A 16,007-nucleotide genomic window follows, 5' to 3' on the forward strand; every position below is an offset into this window, starting at 1 on the left:
TCTGTTGGTGGCATTTATCCAGCTCTCTATTCACCTAAGTGAATTTTCTAGATAAATGTCTACAATTTTAATCATCGTACATTACTTCATCTACATTTTTCTGAAATTAATTAACCATTCTCTTTTATGCAAAAGACGCCAGGTGCTGTGTAACTTGTTCCTGATTGCCCAGGGTCAATGTCATGGTTGCCGTGCTTTGCCCATTTTGCCACTGGTTTTTATTTTAATTTTTATAGGAGGGTTTTTTAGTCTCTTTTTTAGATATGAGCCAGTTGATTGTCACTCTGTCCCTTTCACTCTGCTGAGGGATGTGAAGTTAGAACCCCTGTCAAGCATAACTATTCCTAGCAAGATTTAATAAGCTCTGAGTTGACGCCAACTCCATGGAATGAGTGCACGACCTTTATTATGACTATTGCAGATTCTAGCTGAGGTGAGGGGAAGTCTGACCTCTAGATAAGTATGAGTACTTACTTTCCCAAATGAGAAATGATCTATTTCATTCAGTGCTCATATTCATGTTTTTTATCATCATGCATGTCAGGCATATACGCGAGTATATTTCAAGTTCACGTTCCTGTGGAAGACCAAGTCTTTCAAAAATGTAAGACATTTCCAAAAACATGCCACACACCCTGTCCCTAGGTTGACACTTTCTATCCCCCATCCTGCTTTATTTTTATCTATTTACTTGTCTCTCTCCCTCAAGTAGAACACAATACAAATAGCTAACTTTGTGTGTGTGTGTGCGTGTGTGGAAGATCAGCCCTGAGCTAACATCCTCCTCTTTTTTGCTAAGGAAGATTGGCCCTGGGTTAACATCTATGTCCATCTTCCTCTACTTTATATGGGATGCTGCCACAGCATGGCTTGACAAGCGGTGTGTAGGTGCGAGCCCGAGATCTGAACCTGCAAACCCTCGGGCCCCTGAAGCAGAGCACAGGAACTTAACCACTGTGCCACCAGGCTGGCCCCACTTAACCACTGCTGCGCCACCGGGCCGGTCCCACAAATAGCTAACATTTACATGGCATTTCCTATGTACCCACCACAGTTCTAAGAAATTGTCTATATTGATTCATGTAATACTCACAACAATTCCATTTTACAGATGAGGAAACTGAGGGGCAAAGATGATGTAACTTGCCAGAGGGCTCATATCCAGTACTGTGGAGCTGGGATTTGCACCCAGCCAATCTGGCTTGAGAGTCTGTGTTCTAAGGACTCTGCTCTACTACCCCTGGGAACATAAGTTCTAAGGGAACAGTGACCCTGTTTTGTTCACTGCTGAAAGCCCAGGTGTTCAATATACGTTTGTTGACTGCCTGAATGACCTTCTAGCTCCTTTCTGCCTATACAAGTGCTCAACTCAGTTCCCTCGACTTCAGCCTCAAAGTTTAACTGGCTCCAACAGGCAGAGTAACATTCCAGGCCCTTCCTTCACCTACTCAACTTTACTGGCTGCATTTTCTTTTGACCCACCTTTATCTAGCATGGAGCCCTGGACCCATCAGATGGTCAATAAATACTCATCAAATGAATGAGTCTCTTACTTGTATCAAAGCTGTTGATACACAAATGTTTGAGATCACATACTATAGTGTAAACAAGTAGTAGAATGATGTCCTAGAAATTGCACTTGACTGAATCAAAAGATTGATTTTTACCTCTTGTGAGCTGTCCACGGAAATTTTACAATTCCAACCTTCATTGTGTTTCTTTTTCTTTTTTTTTTAAGACTACTTCTTCAGGGCAGTTTTAGGTTTATGACAAATTTGTGAGGAAGGTACAGAGACTTCCCATATATCCCCTGCCCCCACACCTGCATAGCCTCCCTCATTATCAACATCACTCAGCAGAATGGTATATTTTTTCTTAAGGATGAACCTACATTGACACTTCATAATCACCCAAATCCATAGTTTACCTTACGGTTCACTCTTGGTTGTTGTACATTCTATGAACTTGGACAAACGTATAACGACATGTATCCATCATTATAATATGATAAGGTACTTTCACTGCCCTAAATATCCTCTGTTCTCTGCTTATTCATTTCTCCCCACCCCTAACCCCAGCAACCACCGATCTTTTCAGTGTCTCCATAGTTTTGCCTTTTGCAGAATGTCATATAGTTGGAATCATATAGTATGCAGTCTTTTCAGATTGACTTCTTTCACTTAGTAATATGCATTTAAAGTTCCTCCATGTCTTTTCATGACTTGAGAGTTCATTTTTTTTTTTTTAGCTCTGAACAATATTCCATTGTCTGAATGTATCAAAGCTTATCCATTCACCCACTGAGGGACATCTCAGTTGTTTGCAGGTATTGGCAATTGTGAATAAAGCTCCTACAAACATCAATAGGAATGTTTCTATTTTTTAAACATGTGAAAATTTACTAAGTATAAGGCACTGTGCACTTGATATGGATTATGCACATTTAGTCTTAAAACAATCGTGTGAGGTAGGTGCTATTATTAGCCCACTGTACAGATAAAGAAACAGATTAGAGGCTAATTTGCTGTGGGTCACAGAGCTAAAATGATGGAGCCAGGATTCAAATCCATGTATATCTGACTCCAAAGGTTCTCTTGCAAACTATGCTGTACTCTTTCTGTTTCCCATTTTAAACTTATACCATATAATAACAGCCACCATCACAATGATTATGGCATGAAATATAGACTGTGAATTGAAATTGTTTCCAACTACTAAGGGTCTTAAAATCAACATAAAACCTGTAAATTCAACATTGAGCTTTTATAAGCAAAAGCTTCATTGGCCAGAAGTTATTTCTGACTTTTCTGGAACTAATAACGATGCCATGAAAGACTATAACTTCTCATTTTAGAGATTCATTCATTTAACCAGTATTTGTTGGGTGGCCCCTGCTATGTGCATGATACTGTGATAGATAAAACAAATGGTGAGTAAGACAAACATGGCCTCTGTCCTCACACAGAGAGTCTAGAGGAGCAAGCGGAAAACTAATCAGGCAGCACACAAAGAAGGATTGGGGAGTGAGAGCAGGGTTGAGGAGGGTACTTAAAGTGGAGTCACTGGAGGCAGTGTGAGCAGTGGGTCAAACTACCACACATGGGAAGACAATGTGGCGCGTCTGGGGAACAACAAAGATGGAACTGCTGACGGAAGGCCTAACTAAGCAGGTTGGATTAGAATAATGGGGGAATCTTTGCAGGAAATGAAATGCCCTTATATGTTTTTTAGAAAGATCAGTCTAACAATAGCTGGAAAATAGATTAGATAGGGCCAGACTGGAATAAGGAAAGCTGGATGGGTGTTTGATTTAACCAAGGGACTGGTGGAAATTGTAATATAGTGAGAAGGGAGACAGTCAAATCATTCCACAGACAGGAATTGATTTGACAGCTATTAAGATGATATAGCCTTGATAATTAATGCAAATGCAGAAGAGGCGGTAAGCCTCAAAGATATGGCCAAGAATGTGGTTTTGGTAACTGAATAGATGGTGGTGCCCAACATAGGGAATCAAAGGGCAAGGCAGTCTGGTGGGAGTGGGGGAAGATGGCATTCAGGGTTGCACATGTGTGGAGTTAACTGGCAGTTGGATTTTGAGGTCTGGCGCTTAATGGACCAGCCGAGGCTAGAGGTGGAGGCTTTCCATTCATCAACAGATATATAGTGCCTGAAGCCATGGAAGTGGACAGGCTCACCCACGTGGAGCAGAAAAGCGGAGGGGCAGTCAGAGCAGCATCATATAAGGGGAAGGCAGAAAAGCGACGCCCATAAAGGGTTTTATGAGTGAGCCTCCTGAGGTGTCGGAGCAGACTGGAAGAGATACACTCAGACTCCATGTAACCAGAATAATTCCTTCATCGAACTGAAAGGACCATCCAACATCGTTGATGGCACTTTCCCACCATCCATCCGCCCAACACCAACCTACCTGCGACAGCCTGCACTCTCTGCCCCTGCCTCATGTCGAATGAAGCTCACTCTCGAGGCTTCGGGGCTGCTTCACAAGGACCTGCGGGCATCACCCTGGAGACCCTGCCTTAAACCGCGCGCCGGCACAGAGGAGCGCCCGTTCCTGCCCCACTCACCGCGCCGGAGGGAGGGTCCCTCCTTCAGGCCAATCTCGAAATCGTCCTTCTCATCGTCTCTGCTGCCGTCTCCCGCTGCTCCGGATCGGGGTGCCTGTCCCGCCCTCCCCCAGCCCACTCCTGGTCCCCTCAACCTCGAGGGCACCACTGCCAGCTGCACCGTTGGATTTTCAATCAAATCCTCCTTTAGGTCACCAACCGGCGCCGGCTGAACCAATGCCAACACTTCTTCTTCCGCCTCGCCATGGCGCCTCAGCCAATCAGGAACAGCCGTTCTGCGGCGTGCCGAGCGCCATAGCAACGGGTGACGCCTGCCTCAGGGTTGCCGTGGCAACCAGAGAACGCGCAGGTTCCAGCCCCAAGGCTGCAAGCTGCAGAGGAGGCAGGTGGTTTAGCACTGCGCTGCAGCCACTTTACCCCGACCAAGAGCTACTTGCCTGTGGACAGGTTTCCTAAACGCTATGGATTTTCTGAACTTGGTGTGCCCAACTTTTAGCATTTGAAATAAAATGGGTGGCAAAGAGCAGCTTCATCTTAGGGTGTTTAGTTTCCAAGCACTGTTATGGACCAAAAATCAGTTCTCTTCCAAAGCAAAGATTTAGTCTGACACGGCTCAATGCAACATGCTAGATGGCTTTCATAAAGCGTGAAAACATTTTCAGTCACTCAAGTGCACTGCGTGCCTCAGAGAACGAGAATATGGTGTTGTGAAAATAAGAGTGACCCGGAATTCAAAAGATCTGTATGGTACACCCTTCACTAGTTCGTTTTGAGGCTTCAGGCAAGTCTCTTCACCTCTTGTGCAAGTCTAAAGCTTCTCTCTGAAAAAACTTGAACTGCATTAGATAAAGCTTTAAAAAGATAAACTTCGCATTATGAAATCTTTAAAAAATGAAAAATATTGAGTGCTCATTTTGTGCCAGGCACTATTCCAAACTCTTTCCTCATTATTTCACTTACTCTTCACAATATCATCTGGTAGTCATTATTTTTCACCCTAGTTGAGAGTTGTAAAATGGAGGCACAAGAAGTTTCCTAAGTTGCCCAACATGGCAGAGCTAGTAAGTGATGGAGGCAGGGTAGCACCTAGTTTGGATCTAGAGCCCAGTCTTCACCATGATGATGCTCCCTTGACAATTTCTTCAAGCTATAGGGCCTCCTCAATCCCATTTTTTTATCTATCTATCTATCTATCTATCTATCTATCTATCTATCTATCTATTTATCTATCTATCTTGCTGAGGAAGCTTTGCCCTGAGCTTACATCCACTGCGAATCTTCCTCTATTTGTATGTGAGACGCCACCAAAGCATGACCACTGACAGAAGAGTGGTGTAGTTCTGTGCCCAGGAACCAAACCCAGGCCGCTGAAGTGCAGCGCGCTGAACTTAACCACTAGGCCAACGGGGAAGGCTTGTCAATCCTATCTTAATATCGCTCCAAATGCCCACTAGTGTGTCAATTAGTGTGGTGATAAAATCTCCCAAAACTTGATTCAAAATGAATACAGTGAACCCTTCCCTGATGTTTCTCTGCTTTGAATAATAATGAAAAGTAGGCTGAATAGAATAATATTTGGGCTTGGGTAATTGAATATATACTTGTTAAACTAAAATAGTAAGGCCCCATTTTGGAAATATAGAGAGGTGAGACGAAAGCCAAACTCAGGTAAATATAGCAGAACTAATTAAACTTTAGAGAACATAAAACCAGTAGGATTAATGTTACCAATCAAAAAACAAAAAGTTGACAGGGGCAGGCAGACTGATGCTGAGTAGAAAAAGTATTCTCTACAGATATTTTAAATATTAAGCAGTGAGACAAAATGACTCCACTGAACTTCTTTTCTTCATCAGAATACTGACTGTGCTTCCCATCTTTCTCAACAAGATAAAACAAACTCATATTTTGGCCTTCCCTGAATACAAATGAAGGTTGCATAGCAGGTTAAGAGGCATGCAAGACACTGGCCTCTAGAGGAGAGGGGCACTACCATCCCCACCTGGTAAGGTCGACAATGTGCTCTGCAAGGTAATACAGAGAGATGACTCCAAAGGGGTCATGCTTGCACCAAGCTTATGGCTTATTGGTAGGGGCCCAAGACCTAAGATTTTCATATTTTCTAATACCCCTTTTACTAACCTGAAATGAATTCACAGATAATACAAATTACATAGTTCACAAGTTAAAACAGTATAATGTAACTATAACAAAAAGAACAAATAAAAGTAACTTAAATAGGTATTGAAATAAATATTCAGGATGGGCTTAACAAGAAGACAAAAACACTTCCCAAAATGTCTCAAGTACCCCCAGACCACTGGTCTTTTTTTTCGTCTAGAACAGAAAAAGGGTATTCAAACACAACACACTTTCAGTGGAGGAAGGAGAATGATTTTGTAGACTGACAGCAGAAGGCTGGGAACAATCTACAGAAAAAGCAGAACTTAAATTGAGCTTTGGAAGAATAGCAGAGAAATAGAAAGGAAGGTTTTCTAAAAAAACAGGAGTTTTCATTAAAAGCATAGAGGTAGGAATGTAAAGGTCACCCACAGAAAGAAGTGATCCTCAAGAGATCAGATATGCCTTAACGCGCAAGATCAAACAAAAATGAGTGAGAAACACTCTTTTCTTCTTTCCCCTCTCCTCCTAAAAAAATTCTCAAAGGGGGGCCGGCCCGGTGGTGTAGTGGGTAAGTCCGCACGCTCCACTTCGGCAGCCCGGGGTTCGCAGGTTCCGATCCCAGGCGCGGACCTACGCACTGCTTGTCAAGTCATGCTGTGGTGGCATCCCACATAAAGGAGAGGCAGATGAGCACGGATGTTAGCCCAGGGCCAATGTTCCTCAGCAAAAAGAGGAGGATTGGCATCGGATGTTAGCTCAAGGCTAGTCTTCCTCACACACACACAAAAAAATTCTCTAAGTTCTGTAGATGGAAATAATAAGTTCACAAAAATATTTTTTTCCTAAAATAAATGTAAGCAAAGCTTCCAGATGAAATTTCCAAATCTAGAAGCACTTTTCGCCATCTCACTGCCAAAGGTTAGCATATTCATGGTGGGATATCAGAAGCTTTTCAGTTCAGAAAACACAGGAGGAAGTTGTTGCATACATGCCAAATGGAAAACAAACCAAGACCTGTCATTTGCCATTATTAAAAAAATTTTTCATAATAAAATTAGCCATTAGAAAACAAAAAAAAGAAAAACAAGCCTTGAGTCTGGGAGAGTTTACTATTAACATGCTCATTACACATCATGGAATGTGATGTGGATTCATTACACATCACATCGCAAAATTCTAAATAGATGTATCTTAAAATAGGGAAAATAGTGGACCAGCCTATCTTGGCTTTATTTTCAATATTTCTTAACTATCAAAAAGTCATTCTAAAACACACACTATTTTGTTTCACCTTCTTTTCTCAGTTTCCTCTTTTTGGTCTCCTTCTTACTGATGCATATGAATATCAGGAAGCAAGAAATAGAAATCACTTATTTTCCTTCATCTCCTATCCTCTCCTCATGAGAAAGATATGCTCAGCTCTTCTAATAATCAAAGTACAAAGTAAAGACAATATCCAACAACTAATTCAGTAGACTTTTATTGCTCTTTCAACTTCAAAAACATCTCCAAAAAAATAGTTTTCTTCTAACAATTATGAAACAAATTTGAAAGGCAGATCATTCACATTATCAACTTGGTAGAGACTTGTACTTCATATAAATGAAAAATATCTGTTCTAGGTTTTAAATGTTTAATTTACTTTGGATTTTATTACAAAAGAAAATATTATCATTGTAATTATAAAAGTCATAAAAATTAGAACTGTACTGTGAAATTATACCAGGCTATCAAATATTATATAAATGAACAATAAAATTCAATTTCTATTTGTTTAAACATAGTAAACAATGGAAGATAACTCCCCTACAAAACAAAAAAACAAAAACTTTTAATACTAAAGCAACAAAAGAAAAGCCACAACACAAAAATCAATCAATGCACAAAAATCTGATTAAAAAAACAACTGGGGTTTAACAATTTCTCTAAGTCTACTAGTAGAAGTCAGTATGTGCTTATTAAATTTTTAAAATCATCTTTAAATGACTCCATTTCCAACTATGTTTTCTTATTATTGACACATCTTACTTTTTGAAAGGTTAGAAAAGAACCAGCTTTACATTAAAATTGCCAAATTTTTAATTTTGAACACTATTTTAAATTTTAATGTCCTTAAAGTCTTTAAGTTTACTTTGTAAAAAATAAATAATTGTTGGACTAAATCAAAAGACAGTTCACATATTTGTACTGCATACAATAACAATGATGTGATCTACATAAATAAATTTAAAACATTAAATTATTTGAACATTTCTGAACTATAATGTTATATCAATGGCTTACACATCCGAAATCTGAGCACTTTAAAATAGGATTCACACGTTAAACCGTTGAGCACATTTACAGAACTGATGTATATGATATAATCCTTTAAAAACAGCAAGCTCTGGGGTCATACCTCAGTTTCAGAAATCATTTTTCTTTTTACAGAATTTTGAACCTGTCTCTGTGAAAGGAAAAAGTTAGAAAGCTACTATATACATACATAAGCTTTAAGTATGTGGAAGAAACAGAAATTTTTTTGGATGGAGAAAACAAAAATTAGTAATTTTGACTGATAAGGAAATCTGCTTTATAAATACATGCATTAGCACATAAAAAATTTTGTCCTACGCGTTTTACAGAAGACTTGGCAAATATGAACATTGATATGATACAGCTTTTTTAAACAACTTAAGAGATTTAAAATTGATAACATCATTCACACAAACACACACACCCCCATTAGAAAGACTGTGTGCTTTACTTCAGCACATCTAATATTATTAGAGAATATACAGAATCATCCTTTTATCATAAGGAAGTTAGTTCATTGTTTTCTCAAAAGCTGCTATTTTAGAGGGAAATAGCATTCATAAGAAAGTAAATTTCCGATGGTCAACATCAAGATTCATTATAGTCTTTGTAAACAGACATCTATCTATCAATAAATAAAACAGGCTGGAAAGAATATCCTGAGGCGGCTCTGTGGCCGGGGTATTCAGTAGCACTAAGCTCCATCCTGGAAACCAAGGCATCTAAGAAAGTGCAGGGCTGTTTATACAAATTTATTTGGTAAATGGAATATGTACAGGTTTCATTATTTTGCACCTTGAGGTAAATCAATACACAGCGATTACTACTGCTCATTTATACCTATTTAAGGCAACATTTAAAAATCAATATATGTAGTAAGTTATATTTTTCACTGTCTTGCAATGAATCTATCCATGATTGTTATTTTTCAAAACTAGTGGAAAAATATCGTAACCATGTAAAACAAGCAGTTAATTACTTAAACACGAGTTACCTTTGCTCTTCAATGGAGTAGTCATATCAGATCATTTTGTATGTCAAGTAGTCAAAAAAAAGCAGAAACCATTAACAATCAGAAACATAGTGAAAACATTTTGAGTGCAAAGTATTTTGCAAGTCATGGTTTCTCTGGCACTGGACAATTACTAAACATAATTAAATAAAATCACAGGAACACTATGATCCCAGGTAGTTTTCAGTTTAAATTTTAAAATCACTTCCTGTGAAATAAGCACATTTGTTAACCCTATGATGTCCAGACACAAGGAAATGATGTGAGGAAATCTTCTTGTTCAGGTACATCAGGGGAGTTTACAAAATACAGCAGCAAATACTGGGGTCTTTGGAAATGATTGTGCTGCTATGAATAAAAAGGACTCACTTCTATGGAAGCTCATAAACAATAACAAGCACCGTGGGTAATACTCTATTATCAATTGCCAGGAGAGTCTAACTCTGTTTTAGGCAGTACCAAATGACGCCAGCTATATTTTCTAAAGAAAAGGAGCTACATTTCCAAACACACATCTGAGGCATAAGTTGAATCCGTTATTTTAACTAGAATCTGAAAATATGGCCTCCGATGGGGAAAATACATTAGTTAGTAAGTAGTTTAGAATGGATTAAAAACACTTCAGAACTGCTAAAATATCAGCTTTCGGCATTCCTCATGATCCTCGATAAGATCAATTCTTCATACTTTTGTACTTTAATTACAAATGATTAAAGAGAGCACTGGAATTTCATTAAAATTTTCATTCTAATATTCATGTCACTATTTTCATTATTTCTGTGGCTTCTCAATACTCATTTGGTTTTTATAAACTATCCTCTTGCCAAATCAGTTTCACAACCCCATTCATCCAGTCCTACAGGCTTAACACGAACAACATTTACTTATTTCATGTGGAGCTAAGAGTATATAAAAGATGACTGAAAAAGATTTGCTAGAAGTTAAAAAAGACAGCTCAGAAAAGCAAAAAGTAAATAACAAACACTAACAGAAAATAAGAAGAATGCCATCCATCTGAACTATACATAAAATGTCTAAATTCCTTTTAAAATACAAATATGGCAGTGCTTTATATCAAAGATGTAAAATATGTCAACTACTTTCAGATGATAAACCATAAATGCAAGTGAGCACCAACTATTTACATTAACAATTTTCTCTATATTTGTTACCTTTTCAAATGTTTATATATTTAAGCATCATATCAATTAAAATAAATAAAATATTTAAAAATGAAATCACAGATAACAATCTATTAAATATTACCTATACAATAGAAAGAATAACCACATAAACAGAAAATGAAAGGTAATTCTTAATAGAATAAAGTAATACTGATCATAAACCCATTTAAGAGAATTGACTCCTGATTATTTAACCATACTACTTATAATAGAAAAATAATCAAGAACTTGAACCTGATATAAACTAAACCACATTTTAAGTAAAAGACAGCTAAGGCAGAGAACAGAGTGGGCATTCCGGGCTCTAATAAATTATTAGGATTCAGAAAAAACTTCTACAAAGGCAATAGAATTTAACTACTATAAATTGGCATTTTACAGCTTCTAAAATTCATCAAGTTATGACTCATATGGGGGTTAAATTATAAAATCACCTGCGATTCTACTTGTCTATAAGAATGTAAACCTAGATTTGGAGGTTTTAAGATATGAAATAAATTTGAAAAACAAAGTTCAAAACTATAGTTCTTATCTAGAAAGTTCTACCTCTATAGCCAAAAAATTTCCATCGCATGTGAAACATGATGGACATCTACATAAATGAAACACACACACAGAAAAGCCATGACATGTTATCATTTGTCCCACAGCATTGGCATAAGACTCCCTGTTCTTCCTATAACACACTAACAAATGAAATAATGTGAAAACTTTTAGTAACTCAAGTAAAAATTATAAATATATGGACAGAGTACACATCACTTAAGGTTGGTATGAATTGCCGCTGATGAACAAACAGATTTAAAGAAAAGTAGATTGAATGCATTTCCCCACAACTTTCTATTGCAGAACAGCAAAAATTCTTCCAACAGAATAAATATTTGAATAGTAAAAACCATGTACCTCACTTCTAAGAGACCATTTCACTATATACAGTCTCCATGGTGCTCTTAATAAACTTGAGACACTACTTCAAAAAACCCAGTTGTCATGCATAAATAGCATGACATACAATATTGTTATATATAGTGACATGAAATACACACATTATATATTTATCTGTATATCTATATATATAATTCCTCTTGGTTCAATTCTACAACGAAGTTTCAGCATCCATGTATTTCTTTGTTGGTTCATCTTCAAAATTTATTTTCACACTCACAGGTTTTTCAGGGCTATTTAAAACAAAGAATGAGGATAAATGATTTTGAAATGGACAAGTATTACATTCTGAACATGGCCAACAATTAGTATCCATAATAAGGCTTTTGAGATGACTATTAATACTATAAACATATGACTTGCTACTGTTATTTTACTACTTTCTTTTCATATCAGTAAACTTAATTGGAAAGGCTATTAAAAATTCTTAGTTTTTTTTTAATGGATACATTTGCCACTGAAATTCATGTTTTTCTCACAACTGAAGAGGAAGCTCCTTAAAACTGGTCAGTGTATTGACTATATTTGATTTATTAGTTTTACTTTATATATCAACAGTTGTAGCACTTGACATTTATTTCACTGACAAATTCATTAAAAAATTAATCAGTGTTAATATAGATAAGCATCAAATAATTTCCTGCAAAATGTAACAAATTTATAAACTTTCGCTCCCCAAATTTGGTTCACAAATATAAGATCAAAACACATATTCTATATTTTCAAGTTAATATCCAATACAATGATTCCATGTATATGGATTATTAATTAATTCTAACATACGAATATCTGGGTTTTGAAAAAAATTTTTCAAAGTACAAAAACACACTAAAGTTTGCTGCCTTCTCCAGACAAAACTGAAAGAAGGTCCTCCAAACATTCTTCTGTTAAACAACATAACCCAAACCTTCCCTTTCTTCCCATGTGATTTTGAAGTGAAGAGCAACCTGAATGAAAGGCAGAAATATAAAAGATACAGTAATATTACTGTAAGGTCTTTATATTTAACATAACTATACCAACAATCTGGGCCAGGAGTGCTGACAAGGTGTGAAAAATTACTAAGGGTAAATAGAGTATCTAGTGAAATTCTGGCTGCATGGAATAACCCAAAATGACAAAGAGTTTAACTTAAAAACTTCTGAGATCAAAGATAGAAGTGAAGAAAGGAAACAGCCTAGCTTAGAGAATTAGAACTCAAGAAATGATAGAAAAGCACAAAAAAAGATGATAGAGATTAAGTAGGAGCAAGGTTCTAGAAGGAGGTAGAGAAAGAATGAGAAAAACCTAATAATTATTATCAAAAGATAGTGGCCAGAAAGACAATAACAGAAATAGGTATGTGATTGCTTGCCTGGAAAAGTTCTGATCTGATGCCCAAGCAGAATATACTGACACCCAACATAGTGTCTGGCACAAAGTGTACACAAAATAATTATTTGTTGAATATGAATGACTGAGTACCCTACAGGATAATATCTCATTTCTCTGGAGACCTAAGGGATTAAAGTACTAACGATTATCAAACTAGAATCCATGGTGTTCAGGCCTTGAAGTAACGGCAAAAGAAAGAAAAAAGGGTTACATAACAAGAAACATAAGAAAGGGCTTATGAAACAGTTATGTAATTCATGGTCCATTATAAAATCGAATGGTCTTTGTATCCATGGATTACATTTCTTCCAATATCTTCTAGGAAAACATTTACCTCACCTGAAGAAATGGAAAGCTAAAACAAAAAAAACAAAAAGAAAGAAAACAATCATGTTTTTCTCTTTTCTTGGATCATCAGAAAGCATGATTGGGGTAGTATTCAATTACAGTATTTATTTAATCCCTAGTAATTATCTTTCTTTCTATGGTATCTGATCTTTTATATATTTATGCCATACTACCATATATATATTCATTTTTATTATAAAATAGCTCAAATTTTTTTGAAATAGGCCAACTATAAATTTAAAAAATAACAAAACAATCAGTACCTATATCTGATTCCAGTACACAGTAAAATGATGAATACATGGATGGATGAAAAGGAAGAAGGAAGGAAGAGAGGAAGAAAAGAAGATTGGTTTTGTTAAGTAAGGAGAATATAAATTATGTAAATTGAGTTAAATTTAATGGTTGTATTGAATAGCTATCCATAAGTAAACTGAAAAGTAGCTATAGTTAGAAAATGTGTAAATAGTTACAGCTACCTCGTGTTAGATCTGGTTACTTTGGCATTCTCAGTATTCATGGAAAGTGCCTTCCACTGTGCAGTTTTGGCCATTTCATCTGATATGTTAACAACTGAGGGATCAACACTGAAGAACAAATACACTTTTTGGTTAGTATTCAGTACTTGCAAAAGCATTAATATTGTCATTATGTATAAAATATTTGCTTTCATCAACTTAAAACTGAGAAAACTCTTTGCCATGCACTTAACCCAAGGTCTAGCAAGATATTAGAATTTTGGAATTCTGTTACAAAGGTCTCATGGTGGAATTGCATCTTTCTTTATAATAAAAACTAGGAGTAAGATTAATTAAATTGGCAACAATGCCCAAAGATCATCATCTTGGCTATAAGTATACTATTGAAGTAACATAAAAGAATATATTAATGTGCTTATAAATATAAAAAATAATACAGCCTCAAGTCAATCAGAAAACATTTTTATAATTCACACAAATATCAATCTCATCAAATAAATATCCAAAGTATGTAAGGAAAAATTAAAACTATGATTTTTTTGTAAATACTTGCTTTTTATAGCTTTTAAAAATCATTAAAAAGAATGTTGGGAAAGGTGACACTTTAAAATTGAAAACAGAGCTCTGAAAATATTTCAACAAATAACACAAAAACAGGTTTTAAATACTACTTTTAGCTGGCATTCACATGTTCAGTGTCAGTGTTATTATATCAAATTTATCAAAATCAAATCAAAAGAACAAAATACTGTCCTTTCATGATAAGGGACAAATGTAACCATTCCATGTCTCTATGAAATACTGCAAAAATTATTTCAAGACCCCAAATCCAATAAGGCTGAAATCCATAAATAATTTTGCACTTAAGATTGTCAGTCACAAGTAATATGAAAGTACTACAAAGTCAATAGAAATATATTTGAGAGCCCTTTTTCTTCACCAGAAGAAAAACACTTCATGCAAACAAGCGACAAATACAAATGTCAAATTAGATGTTAAATTAACAATGTGATGGCAGCTAGGTTATAAACGACTAAATAGCAGTCATTTAGAAAGTGCTGGCTTTGTTCATACTTTAAATCTAAATGTCTTTTAAAATTTAAGACTGTAGAGAAGTGTGACATGATCACTGGAGAGTCTATAGGAATGGCTGCTTCACCAAGTCAATTTTTTTCAAGTACACAAAATTTGAATGCCCAAATTCACAATGGCAGACCCATGCAACTTGAAACTCTGCCTACCCAGAGTAAGTGTTTCTCTGCTTGGTTGTCAACTTTAACTGAAGAGAGAAATTCTTGAAGCACTTTCTAGCTTCTAAATGTCTTCCTCTAAGAACTTTTCCATTAGTAGAAATTAAGACCTTTTTTGAAGAAAGTATACATTTTGTTTTTGCCCAAAATAAAATTAGATGGGAAAAAATTTGTCTACATTAAATTATTTTCATATTTTTATAGGGCTTTCTAGTTTCCAAATGCTTTCACATATTATCTCATTTGATTTTCATGACAAGTAATCTAAAGCTACTCAAGATTTAAAATTCTAGCAAACAGGTCAGCCAATTCCTGGGACTCTTGATGTTTAAATTTTAAGCAAAGCAACATTAACCATGGCTCATGTCATCACTTAAAAAAGTAAATATACAGATACCCATTCTTTTTGTCAAATATCAGACAGTGAAGGACAGACTTCACTTAAATTTATCAAGGTCCATGAGCAATCACACTGAGAAAATGATAACGCAGGACCTGTAGAAATCAAGTGGCAAATAATCTTAGCAAATTGGGGAGAGTCACTAACAACCATCATGGCAGTTCCTATTCTCTTTTACAAGTACAACCAACAAAGTTAATATATTAATTAATTTAGCAAACATTTACAGAATATAGTGAAGCAGTGCACTGTAGTTGGATATATTAAAATGTCTAAATTTGACATTTAATTTACAGTATATAAGGATTTGAGGGAAAATCATGAAAGGTGATACAGAATAATACCAATGATGAAAATCAGTAGTAAAAAGTAGAGGAAAATTACTTGATGAATTTATTTACAAAACTAATCAACATGTACAAGTCCAAATGTGACCTCTGTAAAAACTATAAAGATTAGTTAAAAATGAAAAAAGACTGAAGCAAGTTAGTTAAATATCAACAAACAT

General features: G+C 35.9%; 2 protein-coding genes across 12 annotated transcripts in view; both read right to left on the reverse strand.

Annotated features, from left to right (window-relative positions):
* NEK10 (NIMA related kinase 10) overlaps window positions 1-4,192 on the reverse strand; it is a 218,789-nt gene extending 214,597 nt beyond the window's left edge. For all 4 annotated transcript variants that reach the window (XM_058553999.1, XM_058553994.1, XM_058553988.1 and 1 more), the window contains exon 1: window positions 4,089-4,192. The gene's annotated coding sequence lies outside the window, so the exon portion shown is untranslated. The remainder of the gene's footprint in view (window positions 1-4,088) is intronic.
* A 3,475-nt stretch (window positions 4,193-7,667) lies between these two features.
* The window catches only part of SLC4A7 (solute carrier family 4 member 7), a 119,101-nt gene continuing 110,761 nt past the window's right edge, over window positions 7,668-16,007 (reverse strand). For 6 of the 8 annotated variants that reach the window (XM_058554080.1, XM_058554043.1, XM_058554067.1 and 3 more), the window contains 2 exons: window positions 13,850-13,957; window positions 7,668-11,881 (listed from right to left, as the gene is read on the reverse strand). In XM_058554080.1, coding sequence (XP_058410063.1) covers window positions 11,800-11,881; window positions 13,850-13,957 — 190 coding nt within the window. In that variant the 3' untranslated portion in view covers window positions 7,668-11,799. The remainder of the gene's footprint in view (window positions 11,882-13,849; window positions 13,958-16,007) is intronic. The other 2 variants (XM_058554088.1, XM_058554057.1) reach the window with 1 other exon arrangement.

This window comes from Diceros bicornis, chromosome 2 (assembly GCF_020826845.1).
Source record: "Diceros bicornis minor isolate mBicDic1 chromosome 2, mDicBic1.mat.cur, whole genome shotgun sequence".
NCBI classification, from domain to species: Eukaryota; Metazoa; Chordata; class Mammalia; order Perissodactyla; family Rhinocerotidae; genus Diceros; species Diceros bicornis.